Source organism: Typopeltis vanoorti, chromosome 21, assembly GCF_054136105.1.
Source record: "Typopeltis vanoorti isolate ZY-2024b chromosome 21, IOZ_Tvanoo_1.0, whole genome shotgun sequence".
NCBI lineage: Eukaryota > Metazoa > Arthropoda > Arachnida > Uropygi > Thelyphonidae > Typopeltis > Typopeltis vanoorti.
The window spans coordinates 99,830,512-99,845,539 of record NC_143569.1 but is presented as its reverse complement, the minus strand read 5'-3'; the positions used below and the strand labels follow the sequence as shown (position 1 = coordinate 99,845,539).

Genomic DNA, 15,028 nt, shown 5'->3' with positions numbered 1-15,028 from the left:
ATTCCCTGGTCTGTACCAATGTCCATGTAAATATCTCTTCCTGTCAACCTCCATCTCACACCACACTCCCTCAAAACCATTGACACTATTCTCCTCTTGCATCGCTGAATAGTCTATTACAAAACCGCAATGTCAATACATCTGTGAGATTGGATGGTATACCAGCTCGTGTCGTATGTAAAGCGACTAAAGAATTGTCAGTGCCCCTGACCATTTTGTTTAATTTGAGTCTCGGGTCTGGTTAGTCCTGAGGGGGTGAAAAGAGGGGAAAATCGTTCCACTGCATAAAGGAGGTTCCAAGACTGCTGTTGTAAATTACTGACTGATCAGCATAACAGGAATCGCTGTCAAGGTCTTGGAGAAAATAGTCAAGAGGAAAATACAGGATTGGATAGATGAAAATGGGATTCTGTATGGGGGACAACGTAGTTTTGTGAAGGGTAGATCATGCCTGAGTAACTTGCTCACGTTTTATAACACAGTGATGCTGAACTGGATAATGGTAATGGGTTTACAGTGATTCTACTGGACCTTGCTAAGGCATTTGACAGGATACCACATGGAATTCTAATCAGTAAACTGCAGCATATGGGGATGGATATAGGGTTGGCGAGATGGATAGGAGGGTGGCTGATGGAGAGATATCAGAGAGTAGTTTATTCAGGAGTAGAGTCCAAAAGGCGGCCTGTGACTAGTGGTGTGCCACAGGGTTCTGTTCTTGGACCACTACTTTTCAATTTGTTCATTAATGATATAGGAAAGGATCTGAGGGGAAGTGTTCATTTGTTTGCTGATGATGCAGTTGGGTAGAGCAACAGTGAGTGCACAGGATGTCAAAATTCTGCAGGATGATTTGGATAGTTTGGAGGACTGGGCTAAGGAGAATGGATGTCAATTTAATGTGGCAAAGTGTAAGGCTATGCATTTTGGGGTGAAAAGAATAGCAGCAGTATATCACATTGGTGGAACCGTACTCCAGGAGATTGACGAAGCCAGGGATTTGGGAGTGTTGGTGGATAGGGAGTTTAAGTTTAGGGGACACATTGCAAAAGTGGCTAAATCAGCTCATGAAATCACTTGGTTGCTGAAATATATTTTAACAAGCAGAGACAAACAGGTTATTGTTCCTCTGTATCGAGCCTTGATAAGATCCCATCTAGAAACCCGACGCCAGGGTTTCTTCTTGATGGGGAAGAGGTGGAGAGGATCCAGAGACGAGTGACCAAGATGATAGCAGGTCTATGGAATGACCTTAATGAGAACAGGTTGAAGATTTGTGGGTTGCAGAAAAGGTGTGATATGATTGAGATATTCAAATTACTGAAGGGTTTCTATAAGATTAATTCAGAAGATATTTTTGAGAATAGGACTGGTGGTGGGAGGACTAGGGGCCATACATGGAAGCTGGGCAAGAGTGTTGTTACCAAGGGTGTTAGAGCTAGGTTTTTTACTTGGAGAGTGGTGAATGAATGGAATAAGCTGCCAGAGTCTGTTGTGGGTACCATGACTGTGAATGAGTTCAAGGCGAGGTATGATAGATACTGTGTGAATGTCAAATAGTTGTCCTTGACATGATGTTAAGGCCTCCCTCGATGAGTCTATCGACTCCTTGGAGTTGCCCGTAATAATAATAATAATAATTCAGCTATCATCAGCAGAATCCCCCTACCCTCCCCCTTCTTGTCCTTTCTATCCTTGGAAAAAAACATTGTACCCTTCCATTTTTATCCTCATCATGATATCATTCTCATCTGACAATGTTTCACTTATTATTGTTATTATATATTTAAATAATAACAATAATAAGTTATCATTTAAATTAAGGGGATATTAAATCCCACATTGTTTTAAAACCGAATACGAAACTCAAAGATTGTAATCAGAGAATTTCATGCCGAATATAGTAAACTATAAAAGTATCGGCAATTACTAGCGTGAGCTAATGCAAGTAGTCCTAGTACATAGCACAATACCAGGCAACTCGCAGCAAAGGTGGTTAAATTCTGATCGCTATTCTTGGTATTTACCATAATGTAAAAACACATTTCCTAGGAAATGTATGCTGTTATTACATTATGGCGGGATGTCACTACCCTGACCGGTTTCAGCCTTTTTTGAGGCTTCATCAAGTTACTTAACATCCATTAAGTTACTTAAATATAAAGAGCCAATGGGCTTCATTTCGGCGATATAATCATCATTTAAATTAAGGGGAAATATAGGTTCTTTTCGCTTATACCCTTTGGTATTAATTTGGTCTAGCTACTCACTGATGAAGCCGCAAAAAAGGCTGAAACCGGTCTGGGTAGTGACCTCCCGCCATAATGTAATAACAGCATACATTTCCTAGGAAATGTGTTTTTACATTGTGGAAAATACCAAGAATAGCGATCAGAACTTTACCACCTTTGCTGCGAGTTGCCTGGTATTGTACTACGTACTAGGACTACTTGTATTAGCTCACGCTAGTAATCGCCGATACTTTTATATTTGACTATATTCGGTATGAAACTCTCTGATTCCAATCTTTGAGTTTCGTATTCGGTTTTAAAACAATGTGGGATTTAATATCCCCTTAATTTAAATGATGTTTATATCACCAAAATGAAGCCTATTGGCTCTTTATATTTAAGTAATAATAAGTTACTTTATATAATAACAAAATATATGTTATATATTTTGTTATTATATAAAGACTCATCGTGGAAAGGCACCTACTCAACAACTATGTAACTACACCGAACCACCACTACTATCATCGTCATCTACACCAATGCCATCTACTGCCCACCACCACTAGTATTTTTGCTTGCAAATTGCGTGCGTTTTGAAGTTCAATTTGTTTGCATATGGGATGAAAAACTCAAGTTTCTGGAAGAAAAAAATGTTGCTATTTCCATATGAGATTGGCTAACTCACCATCAATTAAAAACAATATGAGATTCCCCTGGTCAGGATGAGAATCAAACTTAAGGATTTTCCAATCGAATGGTGTAACTTACCATCATTTTTCCAATTGCACTACAGAGGCATTTATTCTAACAGTTTTTTGGGCAAATGAACTGTCAGTGAAACAGTTTTATCTCCCTTATTTCTGATGCACCTGACGTTTGTAAATGAACATAGCAGTTCACTTTTAGGTCTATAACTTGTATGCACAATCACTTTTATCATCACATCTTGAAATTATCATAAATGTGGAGTGTGTGAACAGATTGAAAGAATGTAAGTTACAAAGCCTTGTGAATAGGAGGAAGAGGAGGGAGATATGATTGAGATATATATATAAGCTAGCCATGTTGTTAACTGACATATAAGTTGTTATCAGGTTGACATTAAGAGATTTTTCATAGAATGGGAGAAGGGGTAGAACAAGAGGCCATTGCTGGAAAAACTGTATAAAGAGTAAGTGAGCAAAGGAGGTTCTTTGCATGGAGAGTTGTTGGTGAGTGGAACGAATTGCCTGAGCATGTTGTGAATGTAGACATATTTAATCAATTTAAAGCATGGTTGGATGAACATTGTGTGCAATAGTATGTACCTCCCATGATGAGTATCTGGCTCTATGAAGGTCAGATGGTGGTAATAATAATAATCATTTACACCATATATCTCCTCAGACTCAACCATCTCCCTCCTCATCACATTCCAGGCCATTCCATTACTATGCTGATAATCCCTATGCACACATTCACTACTATTTCCATCATCCACTCTCCTTATGCTGTCTCCCTGTCTACTATTCTGACCCTATCCCCTGTTTCTCTGTTCCTTTTGTATTCCCATTCTCTCTCTTCATTTCTTGCATTACTACTATTTCAATTAACTAGCACTTTAGTCTCATCTGATTTTAATCTTCCCATTCTAGTTATACTATTTAATTCTTTTCTCTCATCAGAACACATACCAAGTGAATTTGTAGCAAGCCATACTGTTCTCAATCCAAAACCTAATAGGGATCACACCTTAATCAGCAGCTGGAGATCTATTTCTCTATGTAATACTGACTACAAGATATTTTTCCATTATCAATAACAGGCTCAAAGTGGGAAACATAATTAAAAGTGTACAGATGTATGGAGTTCCAAGCCAAGCAGTAGAATTTAATCTATTTTGTTATGTGATCCAATCTGCTTAGTTGATAGGACTGCAATCGACTGATTTTTCATATTAACTAAGCAGATTGGATCACATAACAAAATAGATTAAATTCTACTGCTTGGCTTGGAACTTACTCAAGCATTTGATCATTTCTGGCATCCTCCAGAAATTGGTGTAGGTAAAAAGCTACTATCCATTATCAAAGGAGCTTATGCCAATTCAGTTACCAGTCTCCTAATTAATGGGTTATTATCAGACCAGGTCAAAATTTGAAAAGAAGCCAAAAAAATTGCCCTCTTAGTCCACTGCTCTTTGCATTGGTTCTTGAACCTTTGAACAGGAGATCAACAGTATACATGCTGTGCGAGAAATAACAGTTTCTTCAACTATCAAGGAGATATACCAGAAGAAGTGAAATTCATGATTGTGATAAGACTAAGTATCAAACAAAACAGTTTAGATTGCCACTTGAATCAGGACCATCTACTAAGGAAAGGTCGACTGTGAATCAATCATCTAAAAGAGATAGTGATGATAACTCACATGTGCACGTTCAGTCTGACACACCACTTGTCATGGATGAACAACAAGTGGTAGTGACAAAGCCTAAAGCAGAAATTACCACTAATAGTGAGATAACAGTTGAAGTTAATTTTGGTAAAATAAACAATCTGTATAATGGAACAAATCGCCAAGTTGTGAAACAGCTAAAACTTGATTCTGGTGATAGAAAACGTGAATTTAATTCAGAAGAGAAAATCCCATACTACAGACATAGAAGACACAAAAAAAAATTGATAATGATAGTAATGAGAAATTTAATGAGAATAAATACATTAAACATAATAAGGAACCAAGTTTCAGTCAAACTAGGTACTACTTGAGGAATTGGAAAGGAAATATGTAATCCAGTCCTTCCGTGAAGGAGCCTAGTATAAAAAAAAAAAATTTTTTTTCTTATAACAAAATTTTTTTTTTTTAAAAGGAAGGGTGAGCCTATGTTAAATTGTGAATGAAACTATGTTGTGTAATTTATTTTTTTTCATTCACATTTAACATTGCTTATTATGTATTAATCATAATTTGTATAAAGATTATTTATTGTTCCTTAATTAAGGATTACTATTTAAATATTTATTCTAAACTTGACCTACTATTAATTTATTAAATAATAATATGTGTAGAAATTTATGATAACTAAAATATATATATGTAAAGTAACGAAAAGTGTATTATAAATAATTGTATACGTAATGAAAGAGCTGATTAAGTAGCTCAAATATTCTGTTTATTCTTATTTGTGAAAATTTAATGTTATGTAATCACTTATGTAAGAGTAGAGCGTTGTATTACATTAGCGAAATGTTTACGTTCATGCGTTGTCATGGAGACGCATGAAATAAACAAGCACGAGTCGAAGAGTGCGTGACCTTGGAACCAGAAAGGAGAAAGGGAGGCAATAAGAATTTTATAGAAAGAAAAGGGAAGAGTTTTGCAGAGCCTGAAGGAAAGTAGGATATAAGCAAGGAAGTGAAAGAAAATTGTAAATTCTTTAGGGCAGAAATTCAAGAGCATAGTGTTTAGAAGTAAGCAAGAAACGTAGTGAATCTTATACTCAGCTGCAAGTGAAATCAGCTGTTGTTATAGAGGAAAATTGATGTCGTAATCGGATAAATAAAAAACTGGACATTCAATGGGAAATTCTGATTAGTTCCAGTTAATTTAGGATTACGTCTTAATTCTATGTTGCCCTGAGAAGAATTATAATGAATTTAACTAGTTGCAGGAAAGTAAACAAGGAAGGATATCAGTACCTTATTGCTGTTTTTTTTGAGTAGTGAAGCGCAATTAACAGTAGTTCAGTTAAATCGTTGGAGAATTTTTATTAATGTGTTCCGCTAACGTAAATAAGTTAATTCATAAGTGTGCTCACAATTAATAGATGTATTGAAGATTGTATCTGGTAAGAGTAGTCATACTTGTTTGTTTATTCTAACATTAACATATCTTCGAAGTTCAAAGTCCGAAATAAGATTGCTTGGAATATTGTCTACCTTGATTAGTGCTTCCTGTGAATTTAAACATTAAGTACAGCTGATAGATATGTAGAGACTGATTTAATAAGAAGTTTCGTTTTATTAACTTGAGTTAAGAAAGCTTGTGATTTTGAAGCTGTGAATTGTATGTGAAAGTTTAGAACATTGAATTAGCATGAGTGACTTAGCAAGATGTATTAAGTTGATTGTATTGTTTCATTTTAAAGCAGAATTCTTGTATTTGTTATATATATCATATATTAAATGTTTTATTTTGTTAATCTAAATATTGTGTTTGCCTGAATTCCCTTTTATTGCACCGTTCATAAATATTCGAATCTTGTAGGAACCCCAAGTGGAATAGTAAATAATTCGGCCTAAATAAATGAGGAGCCTGCTAACTTAATTAAGAATTGATCCTACTATTTTATATAGACTAATCTAAAAATAGGGTGGCGCAGTATAATTATAAATTTCTCTACTTTTGGATCGGTGATCAATTTGCGATTGTTATATTGATAAGAGTGACTTGAACCAAGATGGCGGATTTAGAACATAACATGAAAATAGAACGTCACGACACACTCAGCAAAACACGTAACTTTCCTCTCATATACTTATTACTAAATCTAGCAACGCAAAATATCCATCTTTCAGTCCTGACTATTCAATACTCTAGGTCACACAGATTCGAATTTTATGAGCAGTGCATTGGTATGCAGGAATCAGGCAAATTATTTGACAAACAAAACAATTTATTCATGCTAATTGAATGTACACTAAAAGTTAACACTAAACATTCAAAACCTCTCAGGCTCTATGCCTTTCAGCAATATTAGCTTGGATTCAAATTAATCAACCTAGCTTTACAATTTTCCTTTAAACAATTGGTCTAATGCACTAATTATTCCTACAAATTATTCATACACTAAAACAGACTTGTGCATACTACATCATATTTTAACTCAGACATTAAATTATATCTTGCACTCTAAACTGTCACATATATCAACTCTATCTTAACACACACAACTCAGCAGGATATTTCACAAAATTTAACTCACAATCTAGAGTCCTTAATACTGTTCTTAACTCTAACAAAATTTCAATACAAGAATATTTTCTGCCACAAATTTTACTTCTAGAAAATTCCTATACAAGGCCTTACTTTTTAGTCATCTAGTCTGCAATAGTAGATCCTTTAGATTGTTATATTCATCTTTTACTTTCCGACATAGCTCACTAATGGGTGCCTTTTATGATATCAAAGACATTTCATCAACAGAGACCTTTAGGAAACTTGGCGGCTGGAATTCCGGAACTGATCATCATTCTGCATAATCGAGCCTTCTGTTACTTCAGGATGTCTGTTGGCAGGACGTGGATCTGCAACCTTGAATCAGCAAGACACACTGGAATTCCTTGCATGGAGGACTGGAACCAAGAGTCGGAATAGCGTCTGGGTAGAGGCGATGACAAAAACCAAAACGTGTGCACCTAAGCGCCACAAGCCACCAACAAGAAAGAGCCTTCTCAACTACCTGTAGGAAAGGGAGCCTTGATCTATCGATCCTTCTCCTTTTTATTCTCTTCCTTCGACCTTGGAACTGCCACCGATTCATTCCCCTGGATTTCTCTTGGAAGGGCTTTCCCAACTACCTTGATGTCAGTGCATTAAGGAGGAAAACTCCATGCATACTTGACCTTCACAATAGTGATTGCCTTAGGTCATAAGTTAATCCACCTGGAATATTTCTATGTCTGGAACTTTCCTTTGTTACAATTAAATTTACACTTAGCTTTCTTTGTTTTTTACAGAAAGTTGGCAGTTACAATATTTAACAGTTTACTCAAACTTATTTCCATACTACATAAACATAAAAAAATTACTAATTAACCACAAGTATTTTGTATGGATTTTCGTTTTCGGGTAAAATCGGCATATAAGGAATTGTTGTACAAATTCCTTCTATACAAGATTTTACAGTATTCCATACTGCAAAGCACAAAAAAAGTTATTATCCCACTGTATAACTTTTATACAACACACATACCCTTACAGATGTATATAATACTATGCATTATGGGAATTATTGTTCAGTCAGATGATTTTTGTATTTATTATTATTATTATTATTATGGGCGACTCCAGGAAGTCCTTAGACTCATCGAGCCTAAACATCATGTCCACACAACTATACGACATTCTCACAGTATCTATCATACCTTGCCTTGAACTCACTCACTGTCATAGCACCCACAACAGACTCTGGCAGCTTATTCCACTCATTTACCACTCTAAAAGTAAAGAACCCAGCTCTAACACCCTTGCTAACGACACTCTTTCCCAGCTTCCATAGGTGTCCCCTAGTTCTCCTGCTACCAGTCATGATCTCAAAAATATCCTCTGAATTAATTCTATAGAAACCCTTTAGCAATTTTTATGTGTCAATCATATCTATCAACTAATTTCTGCAACCCACAAATCTTCAACCTGTTCTCATAAGGTTCATTCCATAGACCTGCTATCATCTTGGTCACTCGCCTCTGGATCCTCTCCACCTCCTCCACATCAAGAAGAAAAGCATTTCGACTACTGTGCCCAGTAGTCGAGATGAGGTCTTATCAAGACTCGGTACAGAGATACAATAACTTGCTTGTCTCTGCTCGTCAAAGTATTTCTCAACAACCAAGTGAGTCAATGAGCTGATTTATCCACTTTTGCAATGTGCCCCCTGAACTTCATCTCCCTATTCACCAACACTCCCAAGTCCCTGGCCTGATCAATCTTCTGGAGTACAGTTCCACCAATGTGGTTACTGCTGCTAATCTTTTCACCCCAAAATGCATAACCTTACATTTTGTCACATTAAATTGACATCCATTCTCCTTAGCCCAGAACTTCAATCTATCCAAGTCGTCCTGCAAGATTTTGACATCTTCTGCATTCACTATTGCCCTACCCAACTTTGCATCATCAGCGAACAAATGAACTGGTCCTCTTAGATTCTTCCCTATATCGTTAATGAACAGATTAAACAGCAGTGGTCCAAGAACAGAACCCTGCAGCACACCACTAGTCACAGGTCGTCTTTTGGACTCTACTCCCGAATAAACTACTCTCTAATATCTCTCCATCAACCACCCACCTATTCATCTCACCAACCCTATATCCATTCCAATTTGTTGTAGTTTACAGATTAGAATTCCATGTGGTATACTGTCAAATGCCTTAGCCAGATCCAGCAGTATCACTGTAAACCCATTACCCTTATCCAGTTCACCCGTCACTGTGTTATAAAACTTGAGCGAGTTACTAAAGCATGATCTACCCTTCACAAAGCTATGGTGTCCCCTGTACAGTATCTCATTTTCATCAATCCATTCCTGTATTTTTTCCTTGACTACTTTCTCCAAGACCTTGACAACAACTCCTGATATGCTGATCGGTTGGTAATTAGCAACAGTAGTCTTGGACCTCCTTTATGCAGTAGAACTATTTTCCCCTCTTTCCACACCTTCGGGACTAAACCAGACCCGAGACTCAGATTAAACAACATGGTCAAGGGCACTGATAATTCTTTAGCTGCTTCTCGTAAGACCCTTGCCAGTATACCATCCAATCCCACAGATGTATTCACATTAAGGTTCTGTAATAGACTATTCACCTCCACTTCATTCATCACAGTTCCCGTATAAACTAATGGTTCCTTCATTTTTTCAATGTCACCACCTGGATGATACACTCTTGCAAAGTGCTCGCTCAGTAATTCCACTACATTGACTGATTCAGTGACCTCGTTACCATCGTCATCCCTTAAAATCATTTTGCTGTGTACATTTTTTTTTTTTTGCTTGCAGCATATTGAAAGAACTGTTGGGGATTCTCTTTAGCTTGCATAACTAGTTTCCTTTTATAATCCGCTTTTGCTTTTTTTACCACACTCGTTACCCTTCTGGCCTGCACTTTATACCATTCGTGTGCCTGCAGGTCACCTCTTTCTTTAAATTCGCTCCACAGTTGTTTATTTTTTTGCAGCTCAAGCTTAATGGTGTTATTCATCCATTTAACCCCTACTTGTTTTACTATTTGGACCCTAGGTATACAATCAGCCATAACCTCCTGTAAATGCTCCTTGACCACTTCCCATGATCTATCTCCATCCAGCTCTTTCAGTTGTATATGGCACTGATCCAAGCAATCTCCTAAGCTTGTCATACTTGCCAGCACAGTAATTCCACATATACTCTGTCTTAATCGAAAATTTCACACCTTTAGCCACCTCCCAGGTCAAGACCTTATGATCACTCTCACCAATAGGTGGCAGTATGGTCATATTCATTACAGTCAAATTCTCAGATGCTATTACCAGGTCAAGCACTCTCACACCCCTAGTATTTTCAATTAGATGCTGTCTCAGATAGTTATCCCTTAATAATTGAATAAAATCCATTTCCTTCCTCACATGTGTCCTCTCCTCCTTCCAATCAGTATTACCATAGTTGAAATCCCCCATAATAATTACCCTCCTTCCACTCATTTCTTCTATTTGCTTATGCATACTATCTCCACCATCTTTTCCATCACCTGGTCTATAGCAACACCCAACTGTATATTTTGTTATGCCAGTCTCAATCTCGCACCAAATACCCTCAAACGAACTCTTTTCACTATACTGCGATACAACTTCAATTCTCCTTGGCTGCAGTTCATCAGCTATCATCAATAACACCCCTCCCCCCATTTTATTCTCTCTGTCCCTCCTAAATGCACTATAACCTACACATTCTATCCCACTAACTATATCATCTTCTGTCAACCATGTTTCACTAATGCCAATAACCTGTGGCCAGGAAGACCCAATCAAGGCCAAAAATTATTCTTTCTTGTTCCTAATACTCCTGGCATTAGTATACATGAAATGCAGAGGCCCCTTTGTCCCACCTCTATCTTGATGTGTTATTCTAACTATCCCGTTCCGATTTCTTGTCCTTAATACTGGCTCAGGTATATTATATACATTCTTACACTCAACTGTCTCACTGATGTCTGCATATCCACTCCCCCCCCCTCCTTGGTAGTTCTAGTTTCCCTGGTTCTGCACATTCATTTTCACTTCATTCTGCAACACTTTTTCCAGTCTCTGCACACCGAATCCATTCAAATGTAGGCCATCCATCTTGTATAAATCCTTTCGCCCATCAAACTCATTCCACATGTCCACGAATTCACACCACACTGTCTGCATAACCTATGCATAAAGTCATTTGTGATTATGGCCCTCCTTCTAAACTCCTCTCTGTCATACTGCGGCAACAGACTCACCATCCTAACTCTGTCACTCTTTTCTTTCGCTACCTTTAACAATACTTTCTAGTCCTCTCTCATAAAAAATTTATTTCCTTTCAATTCATTTGTACCTGCCACAACTATCAATTCTTTCATCCTCTGTGTTTGCGCTCTAATACTCTCACTTACATCCTTAAACTTCGCACCCAATAAGTATGATTTAGCTAAACTCCCATCTATCGCTCCTCTTAATAACGAGTCATCAAAGGAAAGATAAGCATAAGAGTGGGAGAGTTTCTGAAATGAAACTCTCCCACTCTTATGCTTATCTTTCCTTTCAAACACTTGTTTATTTCTGTTAGCCGAGGCACTCTGGAAAGAGTTTTGCAGGTGCTCTGATTGCCGTTGCGCATTTTGTATCACTGCACGCAACCTAGCGATCTCACTCCCTACAAATAATTCCTCATTTTTTTCATCATTTAAACCATTTTCTCTCTCTGTATAGTTGCTTTCACTCTCTCTTTGATCACCACTCTCATTGCCATCTTGTACAACATCGCAAGTCCTTATCAAGCCACTATTTTCACTCACATTCTGGCTTTCTTCAACCATAACTATCTCACAACCTGACACATACTTCAATTCCTCACTTTGCTTACACTTTCTGCACATTCTGCCACCACTATCACTTTCCATCCAAACTCCAGCCTCATTCAGGAATGCATACATCCTACACACATCACATTGGACAAACTCCCTCACATTACAGTTTTTGAACAAAGGCGTCGTATTTTTGGACACCATTATCTTACTTTGCATTGCCGCTATGTGCTGTTCTATGAAATGTATCATTAAAATACTAAATTAAATAAAACGGGAAACACACCAAAATCACACAGACACAACAAGCTACCAAAATTAGACAATATTACGTTATGATTTAAACCAATATTCCAATTTTAGAAAAAAGCATTCTAGGAGATATCAAATTTTTGATTAGATGGTGTAGACTACCCATATTATGCAATATTCACCAAGGGGAGATAAAATTCTGTCTATTCCTATGCAAGATTTTTTAAGTAGTTCCATCCTCTTAATTGCTGGTCTGATTGGCCAAGCGGTTAGCATATCTGCTCTCCAGCCAAATGGCTGCAGGTTCGAATCCCACCATAGCCATGGAGAGCATCTCTCTGCACCTTCTCTGCCTGGAATTGATCTCCAGTCACCCCTGCAATTGACTATAAGACCACATTGAGTTATTACTATTATTACGTGACACCTCCAGGGAGTCCAAGGACTCATCGAGGGAGGTCAACTCAGATAAGGCTAACCACATGGATATCAGTCATCTTTGCACTTTAGTTTCAATTGGTCTTTAGGTTGTTCATCTATATGAGATTGGTGAGAAAGACAAACTGATAGCTTTTGGCTATATCATGATATAAAATAAAAGAACTGAGGCCTTTTCTCTCTCTCATACTATCTATCTGTCTTTCTTTCTCCTAATACTATCAGGCTCTCTTGCACCCTATACTAATTACTCTAGGCCTATGATGAGCACCCCTTTACTTTTTCACCTCAATAAAGGTTGAAATCCATCTGGATAATGCCCTTCCCATAATACATGTCTGTAAGGATGTGTGTGTTGTATCAAAGTTATACAAAGAGATAACTTTTTTGTGCTTTGCATTATGGGATACTAAAGCAATTGATGTGAAGTCATTAGCCTCTATATACAAGTAGCCCAGTCGTGAAGTGACTTCATGTGCAAACTTTGTTTCCTTACACTTGGATAAAGGATTATTCCAAGAATATAATTTCTTGGCATCTTTAATTTATGATGAGTCTTGTACATCTATTCATGCAAATTAGGTAATGCTACGAATATTTAAAAATAAAAATTTTAAAAATTTAAAAAAAGCACCAAACTCCACTATCATAACAAAACTAGTTGAAGTTTTCTTTCCAGTGGGTATAAAGTTTCATTTTTGTATGCTGTTTTGTTTTTATATTTGCATTCTTGTAATTTTATTTGTTATTTTACTTACAATAGTGGAATTCTTAGCTTTTCATATTTAATTGTGCTTCATTTATTAAAGATGCTTATTTTAGCTTATGTCATTAAGTGAGATACTTGTATTATTCAGCTCAACTTCCAAAATTATTCCACTCAGTACATGCTGATCGCATCGTGATAGTAAGGCAGTCTCCATTTTTTAAAGATATCTTATTATCTCTGGGAACATGGAATTTAGCCATCTGGAAAACTGACATAATGGTAATAAAGAATAAATAAGCTTCTGAATATTAGAAAATTGTTTTAGAAAATTTGTAAATGCTTTATAAAATTAACCCTGATTATAGATTTTTAATGATTTCAGTATTTTGATTATCTATTAATATTTTAACACACTGGTTTTTTTTTTAATGAAATACATCATTATCATCTTCATCAAAGTCCTGCTATGAACCCTCAAGGAGCATACAGGATACTAGGTACCAACTAACTATTACATTTATAAGATCATTTTTGCTCTTAATATGATTTTTTATCATGATGCCATCTCCTAGTATGGTCTATTGTCTGAGTTATTTGTAACCCAATCTTTAAATGCATAAATTTAAACTGTTTAAACACTAGTCTTTGTATACTGCTCGTTTACTGTTTTAAATTTATTCATCTGGCTCCTCGTCATACCAGATTTGCTTATTCATTATTATTGCTTATTTTCTATTTGGACTAGGCCACTAGGTAACAAATGTAAGCCATCAGTTGTTGTATAGGCTGCAGCAAGATAAGTTAATTTTTTACTTACTAGTAAGATTGTGTAAAATTTAGATTGAGTGTTGCTGTGTGATATTTGTGATTGGAACGCTGTTTGATGTAATATTTTAAACAGTGTTGTTTTAAATTCTTTGTTTATTATTTAGTGCTTTGGAACAAAATGGCAGTGAAAGGAGATCGCTGCATAAGTCAGTGCAAAAAAAAACAAATAAAGTGAAGGCCATGGATTTGTCGAGAATGGTATGGTGCCATGAATGTAATATCTATATGTTGAGAGGCTGAATAAGAGAAAGGAGCAAATATGGGTATACAGGAAGTGTGATATGCTGATAGATCAAGAGACTTGATTAAATCAGAGTAGGGAACATGGCATATGTGAAACAGATGTTGAAAAAGATTTCGCAAATGTTAAGAAAGAGTGTGAAAGTGATGGTGAAGGAAACAGCAACTGACTTTAAGAAAGTGTGCAATAATCATGATGAAAAACAGAGTGCAAGTAACAGTAAAATAGCAAGTGGAGCTGATGGCAAAAAATCATGTTTCACGGATAGCGAGATTGAATGTGATGGCAGATTTGGAAGCTGATTTGGTAGAGATGAAATGAATATAGAGGAAAATGAAGAGAAATGTAGATATGTATGAAGAGTGAAAATTTAAGGAGAAAGGTGACCGGCAGGCACATGAACGGTATAAAGTGCAGGCCAGAAGGGTAACAAGTATGGTAAGAAAAGCAAAAAAGGAATTACGAAAGAACATTGGCCATGCAGGCTAAAGAGAATCCTAAACAGTTTTTTCGATATGCTGCAAGTAAAAGAA

At 36.6% G+C, this 15,028-nt stretch overlaps 1 protein-coding gene across 1 annotated transcript in view; it reads left to right on the top strand.

Moving 5' to 3' along the window:
• Positions 1–15,028, top strand: part of mmm (missing minor mitochondria) — a 375,927-nt gene that overhangs the window by 264,560 nt on the left and 96,339 nt on the right. Inside the window, exon 11 of the mRNA XM_090411202.1 lies at positions 13,575–13,705. Within this exon, the coding sequence (XP_090267328.1) occupies positions 13,575–13,705 (131 nt within the window). The remainder of the gene's footprint in view (positions 1–13,574; positions 13,706–15,028) is intronic.